The sequence below is a fragment of the Gallus gallus genome, chromosome 3 (assembly GCF_016699485.2).
Source record: "Gallus gallus isolate bGalGal1 chromosome 3, bGalGal1.mat.broiler.GRCg7b, whole genome shotgun sequence".
NCBI classification, from domain to species: Eukaryota; Metazoa; Chordata; class Aves; order Galliformes; family Phasianidae; genus Gallus; species Gallus gallus.
The window spans coordinates 65,900,912-65,915,112 of record NC_052534.1 but is presented as its reverse complement, the minus strand read 5'-3'; the positions used below and the strand labels follow the sequence as shown (position 1 = coordinate 65,915,112).

General features: G+C 39.5%; 1 protein-coding gene across 3 annotated transcripts in view; it reads left to right on the top strand.

The window, feature by feature from the left end:
- The window catches only part of SLC16A10 (solute carrier family 16 member 10), a 66,333-nt gene extending 53,555 nt beyond the window's left edge, over positions 1 to 12,778 (top strand). The window contains exons 4-6 of one of the 3 annotated variants that reach the window (XM_025148740.3): positions 4,251 to 4,394; positions 7,052 to 7,280; positions 7,525 to 12,778. In XM_025148740.3, the coding sequence (XP_025004508.2) occupies positions 4,251 to 4,394; positions 7,052 to 7,280; positions 7,525 to 7,760 (609 nt within the window). In that variant the 3' untranslated portion in view covers positions 7,761 to 12,778. The remainder of the gene's footprint in view (positions 1 to 4,250; positions 4,395 to 7,051; positions 7,281 to 7,524) is intronic. The other 2 variants (NM_001321736.2, XM_040697151.2) reach the window with 2 other exon arrangements.
- Positions 12,779 to 14,201: the final 1,423 nt, after the last annotated feature.

Sequence of the window (14,201 nt, the reverse complement as noted above, 5' to 3'; positions counted from 1 at the left end):
TCTGCATCTTAGATAATTGTAGTCATGTTTCACCACTTGGCATTTCAAGGAATCACAGTTTTGCTTTGGATATCTGTTAGAACTCATGCACTTCTGGAAACCCTGAAGAATGCAAAGTTTGTGTACACTATCCTCTTACCAAAAGAACCCCCCAGATCCTTCAGAAAACTGTGGATTTGGGACAGGTAGGTTTTACTGGAATATTATATCTAATTTACATACTGTAACAGCAATCTCTGTGAACATCTCCTTTCTTTCGTTTAAAACCAGTGTAAGAGTAATATCAGACATCAGGACTTGTAGCATTTTCTTTTTATATGAGTTTTTGATTGTGGTCAAACTTTTCTAGGTTATATTTTGCTGTTGGCCATCTTTTTCAGTGAGAAAGAAATTATGCTGCATTTAACCTACTAACGTTGTATTTGATTGGGAATTCCTCAAATGGAATACACCCCGGAGGAAAGCAATTGATAGAAAAAAAAAAATCTTACTGGTTTATTATTTCTTTCGAATTTGTGTTCTTTGGTTCTTGTGGTTGGAGAAAAGAACTGGATCAGTACTTGGACTTTTTCCTCCTGCATCGTGGATTTGCTGCATGGACATAGCTACATGTGTATGCATTGAATAGAAGATCTTGTCAAAATCTGTGTCTTGGCTGGATGGAGAGTTACCCAAGATGACCCTTACAGCCACTACCACATGACTAATCTTTATTTTAGTCTTATCCTAAAAGGAATGAGAATTTGGACAGTAAGATCTGTGTACTACCCTGATACAGAGAACAAGATTGTAAGGTAGACTGCTGGTGCCAGGGATGTATTCAGTTATATTGTATACTGTCTACATCTTGATTTGGAAAATGGGATTATACAAAGATAACTTCTAAAATAGTAAAGAAGTGAGTGCTAGTCTGGCAAATCATGCAGACTTTTAGCTGACTCAGTTCTGTTCTTCCTTCTGTAGCATGGAAAACAGAATCTCAACTTCCTTTGGAAAAATGCTGTGTATTCTAAAATTAGAATAAACGGAGCGGGGGAGAGAAGCATCAAATTTTTAATTTGTAATTCCTTTATTTTATTTACGAACTTACAGCCTTTGTAATTGGATGTGTGGCAGAACTTATGTGGCATAACTCACTGATTAGAGATCTGCAATGCTAGATTTCCTTCAGAACGCCTTCCTTTGGATCTGCATTATTTGTACTGGTTAGCCCAGGCAAAATTGCAGGCCTCCTCTACTCTTGAAAAAATGAGATTTGCAATTCACCATGCATGCAGCTGTAATGGGAAGAGCTAGGTACGTTACCAAGAATGAACAAAACCTGTGCTTTGGCCTTGGCTGGGTGCCTGGGTCCCCATTCAGCTGCCTAAAAAGTCATGTAACTCTAACATGTATGATTCTACAATGGCAAGAGTGTGTTGATGCATGACGTGCTGCCTAGGAAGGTCCATAAGCCATTATCCATCATGGGATTTTTGAGTAGTTTTGTCAGTTAAAGATGTGGAAATCTTCAATTTTGGAGACTTTCTGTTTAGGCTGCTTCATCATAAATAAGTGTATTTCAATTATAGTTACAAGCTGTGTCTGTAATTCCATAATTGGTTAGCACTTACAATACTGGATTAATCCTGAACCAGTGTATTTTCAGATATTCAGTTAGTGCTGCTGTTACTTACGTGTTACTTAGTGACTGTAACACTGGAGACTACATGTGCTGTTAAGGAGCATGGGGTAGGATCAGAGGATAACTGAGATGGGAGGGACATCCCGGAGATCTCTGGTGCGACTCCTGATCAGAGCAGAGTCAGCCTTGAAGTCAGACCAGGTTGCATAGAGCTTTGTCCTGCTGGGTCTGGAAAACTTCTCAGGATAGCCCGCTCCACTGCCTGCGTCCTTCCATGGAGGTTTCTTGCTGCATCTAGCTGGAAGCTCTCTTGGAGCTTATGGTGCTCTTGAGAGGAGTGAACTCTGAAAATAAATACTAATTTAGATACGTGAAGCTCAAGATAAGTAGCAATTATTTTCCTACTTAAGTTGGTTGGATCTATTATCTTCCCCCGCCTCCCCCCTCCCCCGCTGACATGAGAGAGGACAGCATTTCACCCTGGGAGCGTTGCTTTGAGAAACCCGGTTGCTGAGTTGTGGGTACAGGGTTAATAGTTATCTAGATGTAGAGCTTTATCTTACCTCTTGAAAAGCCTCTGGGGAGTGGATAAATGAGGTCTGCTAATTAAACAACCTAGAGGCTGCAGAAATGTGAAAGTGGAACAGGTGAGAAGAACGGCAGAAAATTCCAAGGTTTCTCTGCCAGCTCAGCCGGCAGGTGTTGACAGAAGCATAAAGGTGGGGATGGGAAACTGCCAGCTTTTCTTCTCCCCTTTCACAGGAAGGATTTAGTGCAACAATTTGTTTGAATGCCACTCCAGAAGGAAAATTCAGATTCTGTTCCCTAAAACAAGAAAAAAGTTGTCAAAAATAGGAATAGCAAGTGTATTTCCTCTGAAGCTGGATTTTATGCTTAAAAGCAAGACAAACCCAACTCTTATTTTTCTTGCTTTCTGACAAAATCAATTACATATTATACAAATTGATACTAGATTTAATAGTTCTGTGTGATATGTAAACAAAAGGCAACTGGCTTTATATTTAAGAAAATCAACCACAGCTTAGCAAACCATGCTTATGCTGGGGGAAAAAAAGGCTCAGCTTGTGTATAAACAAGAGATTCTCGAGTATTTTATAGGCAGAGAATATGGATTCTGTAGTTCAAAATTGTAGAATCATAGAATCCCAAGGTTGGAAAAGACCTCCAAGGCCATCCAGTCCAACCATCCACCTACCAACACCATTCCCCCACTAAACTGTGTCCCCATACAACATCCACACATCTTTTGAACACCTCCAGGGACTCTGACTCCACCACCTCCCTGTGTGGGAATATGTCGTGTAATCAGAATTATTAATAACAAAAACTGCTCTGACTTCTTACTAGCGAGGTCTGTCAGTCTGTAGAAAAAACACCTGAGGCAAGGTGAGTGCATCAATCCTTAAAAATCTGTTTCTTCGGTCTGCTTCTTCACACCTCTGAGTCTTCACAGTTTCTTTTTCAGAAGTAGTTATTTGCATAGAGGTCACAGGATTACATAAATAATTTCTGCATCTCTTCATGCATCCTTTGACATATTTGGTGTTGCCAGCAGCGTTTCAAAGAGTGGTTAATGCAAAAGTCTGTGTTCTGGATAATTTCTGGGTTTTGTGGCTGATTTAACATCTCCTCCTCACAAACAAATCATTAAACCCAACCCAAAACAACAACAACAAACAAACATCACATGGAATTCTTGTGCTTGATACTCATAAAAGCTATTCCTTGCAGTTCCAGAAATAATGTAAAGGAAATCCAAATCCATCCATCCATCTAGTCTGTCTTGTGATTATTTTTTTTCCTTTTGCATGACTCAGAAGGCTGGAATTACTGATACTGTTAATTCATCACATCTGTATTTGATGTTCTACTGGCAGAACTGGAGGTCAGTTGCTGAAGTGCTTTAGGTCAGAGTGGCTTGTGAAACTGTTTCTCCAGTCTGTCTGTCTGCCCTACTCTCCACTGCTGTTCATGTACCTGCTCCTGGAAGGTCCTGCCTCTGTGTTTGGCACTGCAGGGGGTTCCTGCTCCTCTTCCTTCTGGTCCCTGGATGTTGGGACGAGGGCCGCTCCTGCCTGCACTGTCTGCCTCTGCCACTCTGCCCTTTTCCTTCTTGCTCATCCCCTTGAACTTTGTTGTAAGGTTGGTAGTGTCTGTGTCTGTCTTAATGCACAGAATAGGACTGTGCCGATTCTCATTAATGATTCAGTGCCTTGGGACTTCAGTACACCCTAACCAATGAAGCTGAGATTGTCTATGGATTCGACATTATTCTGCATCCTTTGCTGGTGCATGAAATGTGGCTGGGGGAGCGTTTCTGAGATTTTAATTTCCTGGTATTAGCCTTGTTGCTTTCTTGAAATAAGGTTCTTAAATGTGAATAAAGTGAAAACACATTCTCAGGTTGTTTTCATTGTATTGCATTCAATACTGGTAACTCAGTGCAGTAAAAACATCCTGCCCAAGCAGAATAAGCAAGTTGATCATTTGTAGCCATATTTGAAGTCAGAGATTCACAGCTCCACCTCTAACTCAAAAATTTCAAAGATTTATCTTCCTTTTCATTTTAAAACCAGTTAACTTTCTGAACCCTCTTTTGAAACAGATGAAACATGTGGAAGACAGATTTGGTGACAGTGTGCAAGAAGAAGTGCTTCTGCTGTGTCTGGGCATTACTTCAGGAATTGGTCGATTGATCTTTGGTAGAGTTGCAGATTGTATTCCTGGTGCAAAAAAAGTTTATTTACAGGTATGTCTTCACGTGGTTTTGAAGGAATATATGTATATATATACACAAAAAGCATTCTGAAGGCTTTGATTGCAGGTAGGTAAGTAGACAATAAACTGACTGAAAATTTCAATGCTAAGAGGTTTCAGCACTCAAGGAAGCATCGTCTGGCTGTTGATACTCATGGGCCCTTGACACAAAATTTGTGAATCTTTCTCCTGATCTTTTTTGGTTCTTATACTGAGAAGCTATGGCTACTGCTTGCTGGCATTTTTCAGCTGGGAATTACTCATCATTAGCCCGGGAATGAGAAAACCTTTGGCGATTCTGTAGGTTCTTCTTTCCCTGTTTTATCCGTAACTTCTTGATATTTATAGTTTCCCTCAAGTTCTTCTGTTAAGGATTTTCTCATTCTCCTTTCCTGATATTTCTTAGGTGCCCTCTTGGTGTAGAGTATATTCAGTGCATAGCACATGCTGATATGGCCAAAGAGACTGTTACAGGTGCTTAGTTGAGAAGATTTTGCTGCGTGAAGTGGGTTACTCACAGTCCCCTGGAGGAGGTAAAGCACCACTCCTTCAGTTTCCAGAAACGCGGAAGCTTGAGAACGAAGATGGATAGCCCATTCCCTCTGCACATAGGAGCACTGCTTTTGGAGAAGGTGGCAGTTTGTGGGTTGGATTTTTTTTTTTTTTTTTTTTTTTTTTTTTTTAAGAAAGGTGTACTTCACATGTTACCAACTCCTCAGTGTTCTTGTTTTGTTGCTTTTTTAAAAATGAGAAGTAACGAGGGAGACATCTAATGGCTGTTGTCCGTACTACATTATTGAGAACAAAAATTCTTGAGAAAGAACCAACTTTCTGAAGCGTCTGTTGCCATAGTTGCATTCACTTCGATTCCTTGATGAAGGAGCCTGGAACCTAATCTCATTGATTTGGATTGATTCAGTATCTATTGTAAACTCTTAGGAAATTTCAATATTAAATTGAAAAGTGAAAAGATAGCATTGAGGGGTTACATGATTTACAAAGCACGGATACATTCCATTATTTTTGTGAAATACATGTCAAACTTGCTGTAAAACTCTGCAAGCTTTTTTTATTCTTTTTGCTAGAACTGAAAGAGCAGGGATCTGCTTAGGATGTGAATTCTGTTGCTTATAAGTAACATTGCTTTCACCAAATTTTAAGTGAGGAAAAATGTGCAAAGCTCTGTCTCTTCATCTTCAACTCTCCTGTTTCAAATGAGCATTTTTTGGAGGGGAAGTGAATATTCACAAGTGTTATTCTGGGTTACCCAACAGTTCATACAATCATCTTATCTTGTGCAAAAACTGTGTAAGAACCAATGCAGATGAAAGTTCTTTCTTCTTAAAACTGTACTCTCTTACAGTTGAGCAACTTACAAGAGATCTGTCCAGTAAAATCAACCTTCAGCTTTCTCTTTCTGTGCTCCTTAAAGTGCTTTTTGCTGGATTTTGCTTAGTAAATGATATCTTTACTACTAAAATTATACATTCTGCATCTTCCAGGTAAAGCTTAGATTCTGTTTTTAGTGCTGTGTGTAATCTTAATATGATAATGTAACTAACCCGGTCAACAGCACCTTGTTTAGAGTTTGTCTATGTATAACTATATAATTTATTGGTTATAAATACATCTTAATATTTGTATTTTATGTATCAGAATACACAGAACTGAGAACTTCTCCACTTCTACCCTTAAATTCCCATAAGAAGCCCAGTTCTCCAGTAGTTTCTATCTCTGTGCAATATTTCAAGTGTTTTCCTTAGTATGCTAAATAAAGTACAGTGCCCAAAGGTAATTTCTCTGCTGTCCTGAAAAGTCTCATCTAGTTGTCAGCTCAAAGATTTTTCATAAGGATCTCATTTATTTGATGTCACTTATTGTTCAGAAAGTTGTGATGTCTGGGAGTGACTTTGTTTTCCTTGTCATGTTCTACGGGTGAGCAATGCATAGTGTGTGTGCCTTGTTTGGAAAGGTGGGGCATTGGGCTTCCATGCTGACATAAGAATGGTGCATAGCAAAACTTTCTTTGATTTTCTTTGAAATGACTCCTGCTTCATTTTGTTGAAAGATGGTTTTATTCCTTTAATTTACTGCAAATAACAATAATGAAATTCATAGATTGTGATCTCAGAGGATTAAAAATATGTGAAGATAAACATGGCGATAGAAATACAGCAAGATGCCTTTTTATGGAAAAATTGAAATGAGACTTTCAGGAAACATCTCTGAATATAGGCACTGATATTGTTACTTAAACTACAACAGTGAGGAGTCTAATTACAGTGCATTTTAGTTATATGATTTTTCTTTTTAATATCTTTGAGGATTTTCTTTGCGAGAAGAGTAATTTTGCACGAAATGTTGGTGTGCAGGAAATGATGTCCTTACACAGTACCTGTGGGTACACGTGTGCTCTGGGAATATTGAGAAACAAGCTGTGGAATCCCTTCGATTGCATATTATGACAGTTCCAAGTGTTTGATTTATTTGCTTCTTAATTTCTAATAGTGGTAATGTGTGCTTATTTATTTTAAAGTAACTATGGGTAGACAGTTGAATTTTCCACGTATGCAAGAAAGCTCATCTCTTCCAGTTATTTTGGCTGATTTGATGCAATATGTTTTTATATTCTTCTTTGGTCATATTTAGGTGACGTCATTCTTCTTTATCGGCTTGATGTCGATGATGATTCCAGTGTGCCACGTCTTTGGAGGTCTCATTGCTGTCTGTCTCTTCATGGGTCTGTTTGATGGGTGCTTCATATGCATTATGGCTCCTATTGCCTTTGAGCTTGTTGGGGCTCAGGATGTCTCCCAGGCCATAGGATTTCTCCTTGGATTCATGTCAATACCTATGACAGTTGGTCCACCCATTGCAGGTGAGAATAAATGTGGTCTGTAGCTGTAAATAGGCTTCTGTAGTTGCCAAATTGTCTGTTCCTATATCATATGCGTTGCATTTACATTGAATTTTTTTCTATCTGAGCTCCAGAATATACAATGAGTCTAACTGATGCTTCTGGGTTATTGATTTACTGAACTTTTGAAAAGTTTGCTTCAGACATACGTGACTTTTGTATATTCCAAAAGCATCACTGTAGTGATTTTATTTTGTCTTTCCAGGTTTGCTTCGTGATCGCCTTGGTACCTACGATGTGGCATTCTACCTGGCTGGAGTCCCCCCACTTATTGGTGGGGCGATATTATGCATCATCCCCTGGGTCCACGAACGGCGTAAGTTGAAAGAAAGGGCAAAAACTGTTGATGGAGAAACTACTGAGAAAATGCTGGAAAATGAAAGCACTTTGGTGTTAGATGCTGTGGAAAAGCCAGTCAAAGAAATGGAATCGGGTGTTTGATGCTTTCTTTTCCTATACGAGACAGACTTTCTTCTACCAAAGCTACATTTCTACTTTTTGGCTGAAGATACTACATGATACTAAAGATGTTCTGAACTGCTGAAGTTGCAAAACTGCTCTAAGAATCTTTTATACCATTGAACTTTTTTTGATGAGTCGTTGAGTTTGATTTCAAGCCACGTTTTCAGAGTATTTGAAGTTTTGTAGCATTAGTGTGTACATACGTAGTGATTCTGTGTGTGAAGAGAATATTTTTCTAATTCATCAGAATGTATTTCTTGGAAGTATGGAAGCTGTGTTTGGTTCACTGACCCAGGTTTCTTCAATAACTTCTGTGCTCCACTCAATGCAGGCGCACCCAGGAGTGTTTTATACTGGAACATTTAGTAGTTCTTAAAACTGATTTCATTTTTGAAGTTTCTCGTGCTGTTTTACAGTCTTTCAGAATTCTGTATCGTGATTCTATTTAGTGGGGAAATATTGGTGGTAGGTGGATGGTTGGACTGGACAATCTTGAGGTCTTTTCCAACCTTGGTGATTCTATGATTCTATGAATGTGAATGTGCATATTTTAGATCCCCTTTAGATCCCCTTCGCTCTCGCTGAAATCATTTAGCATTACAAAGCTAAATTATTAAACATCTGTTTCGTTTTCTCTAAAATCCCCAGATGGCTCAGTTTAATCATTCACTTTTTGCATTGATTCACCTTTTCACAGTATCCTGAACAAAGAGATGACATTTTGGTTGGAAGCAGGTTTTCAATATGCACAAACTGAGCTTAGAATGCAAACAAACACATTTGGAAGTACAGCTGCTGTATTACAGGTTCTTGATACTTTTTGGTAACACAATACTATTGATGTGTATATAGTCTTTTTTAAGCGTCAGAATTCCTGACGATGGTTTTAAATTGTACTGACAGCAAAATTTCAGAGCAGGATTGGGAATTAGCCTAAATTTCAAATTATCCTGTTGTACCCTTCAGGTTTTTATGTTTTTTTTCCTCCTTAAAACTGAGACAGCTTTAAAGATACATCCTAAGTGCAATAATATGAAATCATTCTTGACGTGGAAATAAAGGTGAGCTATTAAAACAACGTTCAACAAGATATTTGCACTAAGTGAACATGCAGCTTTATTTTAGGTCTTCGCAGCTCTGTATTGTATTTAAATGTAAAGAAATGTCTTTGCACGTCCTCTTGGTTGCTTATGATACTAAAATACGTCCCGATTGCTTATGTATTCTTAGATAACATGTACTGTTTGTCAGGCGTGTATTTCTGGATATCTTCTTCTGTGAAAAATATTTGAAAACACAATGCTTTCAGATGAAAACAAGTTTATCTTAGAATGCACTTCCAAGTGCATTGCTTATCTGTGGGTATGGATGAGCGGTGCAGTGGGATTGCCTGAATATTCTTTACATCAAGTCCATTGAGCATTTCTGTAGTCTTCAGGTGCGTCATAACAGAGAGTAAACTGAACGCAGTCTAAAGACGAAGTGCATCCTGAACTGCATTTTAATTAGTGGCAGTGCCTGTTCCTTATGTGAACCACAGGGGGATATTGTTTTAAAATTATATCACTTAATGTCTCTTCTATTTCTGTTGTTTTTCAGTTTTTCAGCATTGTAGTAAACTGCTAAGAAAGCCCACAAGCGTTTGTGATCTGAAACACTCTATTAGCAGTGCTGTTACTTAAAATGTTTACATCCATTGGCTTAAAAAAGTCCTTTACATGTAATCACACAGAGCATCCCAATTGTAGAAGACCAGTGCTGATACTTTGTTTGTATTGTAGAATTTCAGTTCTTGTCTCATGTAATGCTGGAAGGAATTGGATTTTACACAGTTAATGGCGTATATAAGCGGGACTTAAAGGTAGAAAAAAATCCAAGTGGGTTCACTGGGACTTGTGCTTCTGCACCTCCCAAGTACTCATGAGAATTTCATGAAAACATTAATAGCATTGCTAATTAAAGCAAGTACCAAATGCTGCCTTTAGTATAGAAGCGATAACAGCTCATGCTGTTGCAGTCTGGCATATCTCTGCAGACGGTGCTTTTCAGTATTACCGCGCGTTTGGGCCGTGCAATGGATTCTGCTGATTAAGTATGATTCAAAACCTCTCATTTCCTTTTGCTTTATGATAAATGAATATTCACCATGGGTCTTACATTTCATGTGTTATAGCTTTGGGAGTTTGTAACAACAGTTATAGCTGCTTTTTAGCATTAATGTAATTTGGAATTGTCATGATGAAACATCTTGATGTAATTGTGGCACCTTCCTGACTTGGTGCTCTGAGTATATAGAATAGCCAGGAGAGAATATAAAGCAAGTGCTGTTAAGACTTATAAATGATATAGAAATAATGTAACAGTAATGTGAGTTAATTGTTGTTAGACCCTTTAAAAATATATCTGTACATAAAAATCCAAATGTTCATATTTGAGTAACTAAAAATGTGAATTATCTTCCCCAGTATCAACTACATTAAAGAAAAACAACAACAAAAACCCCAAAAAGTGGCCTTGGGAAGGGAACTCAGAGCGAAAGATCACCTAGCAGTGACCAGAGCAGTATTAGAAACAGATGCCGAAATCAGGATGTCAAGGCAGTGGATGCAGAGTTAGAACTAATGAAGTTAAGTTGGTGCGATGCTGTTGGAATACCGAACCTATTGCTGATGCCAGTGCTTGTTTTACAACGGTGCTGCAATTGAAAAGGCTTCCAAAAAATGAGATTTCAGAAAAGGCTTTTAAAGAGATGAATGCATGAGAATTCCGATAGCATCTTTACTGCCAGCTCACATCTACTGCGGAAATGAACGCCCAATAGGAAAAAGTCTGTATCAGACAGAAGCGTGAGAGGATTGCATCCTAAAATTAGATAAGAAGCAGTTAAAATGGAAGTAAAATTCAGATTGTTGGCAGTGAGACTAATTAAGCATTGAGAAAGTTGTGCAGAGACGTACTGCATTCTGAATGCCCTGAGGCTGTGAAAGGGAGACTCCCAACCTGCCTCCCCTTTCAAAAACTAACAGATAAATGTCCATCACACACAGCAGCTGGTTGGTGCACCTTAGAAAAAGTGACAGTATGGTGTAGAAATGTTTGTTATTTTGAAAAGCGGAAGGAAAATCAGCAAATATTCCATTTTGTTTCACCCGAATAAATGTAAATTTTTTGTAATTAAGTTTAATTTTAGGTGTGGAAGCCTGGTCATAGGGAATCTATCGAACTCCCATCTTGATGATGTAATGTGTGTCAGATTTACTCTTGTTGGGGATGGATTCTATGTTGAAAATACTGCTTCAGTTCAACAGAAAACCTTAAATCATTCTGAGATGCAGATGTATCCCTGTCCTAAGAGGTCTGTGCTTTCATACACATTGTTGTCTCACCATATAAACAGAATAATCCTCTTCCTTTTTTCTACTGGGTATTTTCAGGGTAAGCTTCTAGAAGATACTGGGCAGAAACAGCTTCATTTATGATGTAGTCTGTAGTCCTACTCTGTGCTGTAGCTGCATACACTGGATCTCAAAAGCAAAACTGATTTTGAGTGAGGGTTTGGTTTGGTGGTTTATATGGCTGACAGTTGCGATGCCCTCTCAGTAGGTATTGAGATCCTTGGAAATCTTCTTAAACCTGTTCAGCAAGTAGTCTGAAATAGTGCCAAGTCTTCATATTCTTATTTACATCTATGCTATTCAACAATATACAAAGCAAAATTTATTAAAATTATTGTTGGGTTTATTCCAGCTATGTATTTGAAGACTGTTGGAGGATCAAAGATCTCAAATGCCTTTTTTATCATTCAAAACTTGTCCTTATTTCCAATGACTCTTCATGGAATTATCATAAAGTCAAAGATGGCATTGCCACAAGTTCTGTTCTGTGATTGTCTGTGAGGGTCTGTGTGGGATCAGGTGAGGTAAGCATTTGATGCTTTTCTCTTGGCTCCTCATGTATTATGTTTGGATGTGTACATTCCTAAATTCTCACTGAAGACACTGGATTTTCAAAGCCAATGTACATCCTATTGTATATGGATAGTACTTCTCATACCTCATCCCTTCATTAAACCTTTGAGCAGCCATCACCTGATGGAGAAGGCATTCTCATGGAGTGGGAGAGGAGGCTGAGGCAGCCCAGCAGAATGCTGAACTGTCACACATAGATGAAGGCTTTGATCACATTCTTAACATATAAAATATAGACACCACAGTTCCAAAGCAGAAATGCCCTGCTCAGCTATTGCACCAGGGAGTACATGTCAGAGGAACAGGAGATGCATCCTTGTGGCCCTGACTGGAGTACCTCAGGACACAAATCACTGCTACTACCCTGGGATCATCCTGATGGGTGAGTTTAAGCACTGTGCTGGCAGCCCTGCTCAGCTCATAGGGCCCTACAGGATCCGGATCCCACCGTGGGAACCAACGTCGGGCACCTCAGTGCTTCTGTTGGAACCAACCCTCTGCTGAGGAGAGTGTGCATGTATGCGTGCACATAGATAATACCATGTTGTTTGGCAGGGGCATACACAGTCTGCATTTAACTACAGGAGCTGCAGCTCTTGGATGCGAGGCATGGCTGAGAAAATACTTTCGTTTCCACATCTTGCTGTTGACAAGCACAGTGCCACTACAATTCCAGACAGTGAGCTTCTCTTAATGCTGGCGTGTTTTCAGTATGCCTTTTAGTCTTTTCTGTATGTTGTGTCAACATTTTACATCTTTCAGAACTGTGTGTTGAGTGATTTTATACTGAAATGTGTGCTAATATTGGTAACACTGACGTGTTTCGCTGTCTTTATAGACCTCCTCTTTTGTATGTTGTTTTTGATATTAAAAGATGCACATTTTGCCAGCCTTAACTCTGTTCTTTAAGATTCTGCGTTGTTTGAAAGGTGGAAAGAAAAAACAACATCGTCTGATGTCTTTCATGGTGCTATAATAATTGTGCCCAACCTCAAATTACCCTGAATAAAGATGGTAGTTCTTAAGTGCCCCCTTTGTTACTGCACAAATCATTTTTCAGTCCTGTTTTTCCTGCACAACCTTTAGCCTTTTTTAAAGGAATTCTGTGTTTTAAAGGAACTGTGTCACATTTTGATACTGAATCTCAGCTGCAGCCTTCTGCATTAAAGTCCTCGCAGCTTTTGTTACCACTGTGATCTGACTGCCTCTACATCAGTATTTTGTGCAGTGCACTTCTTTTTCTAATGGCACCGACTCTCTGCTTTGAAACCGGGCGTTTATAAACCTCAACTACCACCTCCCAGCAGTGCGTGCTTCAGAAAATTCTGTCTGCTGCATTTTACATGCTGGGGTTTAACGTCAAACTTGCTAGACTGTTGCATTCACAACAGGAAGAAGCAAAATTGAGGAAGGGAGGGAAAGGGGTAGAACAAACTGGTGACAAATAATATAACCGGGTATGTTTTGCTTCAAGAACTGCCAGTGCAATTCAGAGGACCTTTGGTCATGTCCTGGCCTGCCACCACTCTCACCTTGACTTACCTTGGCAGCGTGAGGTGTTTCCTCATTGACAGCTCCAGGACATCACAGGAGTTCACTCGCCTTCCCTTTGTAGGAGGGCCAAATATTTCCTTTTCTTTCAGAAACAAAGCTGATGCTATTGGGAAAACGTTCCTATTCATTCCGGGCTTATTCTCCTGGCTGTGTGTATGTCAGAGGAAAATCTGATAAAAGATGCCTGAAACGTTTTCCTAAGAGCCCGCGTGTCGCTGTGTGCAAAACCTCTCTGCAAGCACAAAGCACACCAACACGCTTCTATGCAGAAGTCTCCTTATGGAATACATTACAAATACTTCTGCACATTTTCCAGTGTACTCCTGTACGTTCCAAATACTCTCTACCTACAGAGGGCTTTAAGAAACCCATGAGCCACTGAGCTGCTCGGAACAAGCAGAGCAGATTTACACATATGTCTTAATATAAGCCACAAGGAGACCCTACTTACATGTGTGTGCATCTTGGTGCACTGTCCAGGCATGGCAGGGCGCATTCACCGCAGCAGACAAAGAGACCTCTCATGCTAAGTTATCTTCAGAGCCTGGTTTCAGTGATAACATAGCTTAAAAATAGCACCCATAACAGAGAGGGATGTGGGTATGATTAACGCCAGGCACACGGGCTGACCTCCCGGAGGAAGAGCTCTTACAGCCTTCTGATAAACACTGAAGGAACCTTCAGTTGCAGTCACTGACCATGACTTGGAGGTAAAGGACCACGAATTGGATCAGTCAGCAACAAGAAGTACAGTTCTCCCTGGAAGATTGTAAATGCTGCACGATAAGAAGAGGGAACTGCTGCTTTCATAAGGACTCTCCTGTTTGCCTCCTGAATACAGTTAGAGCAGTACTGCACAACTGGATTGTGCAAGTGCAGTAATAACAGCCTTTACAAA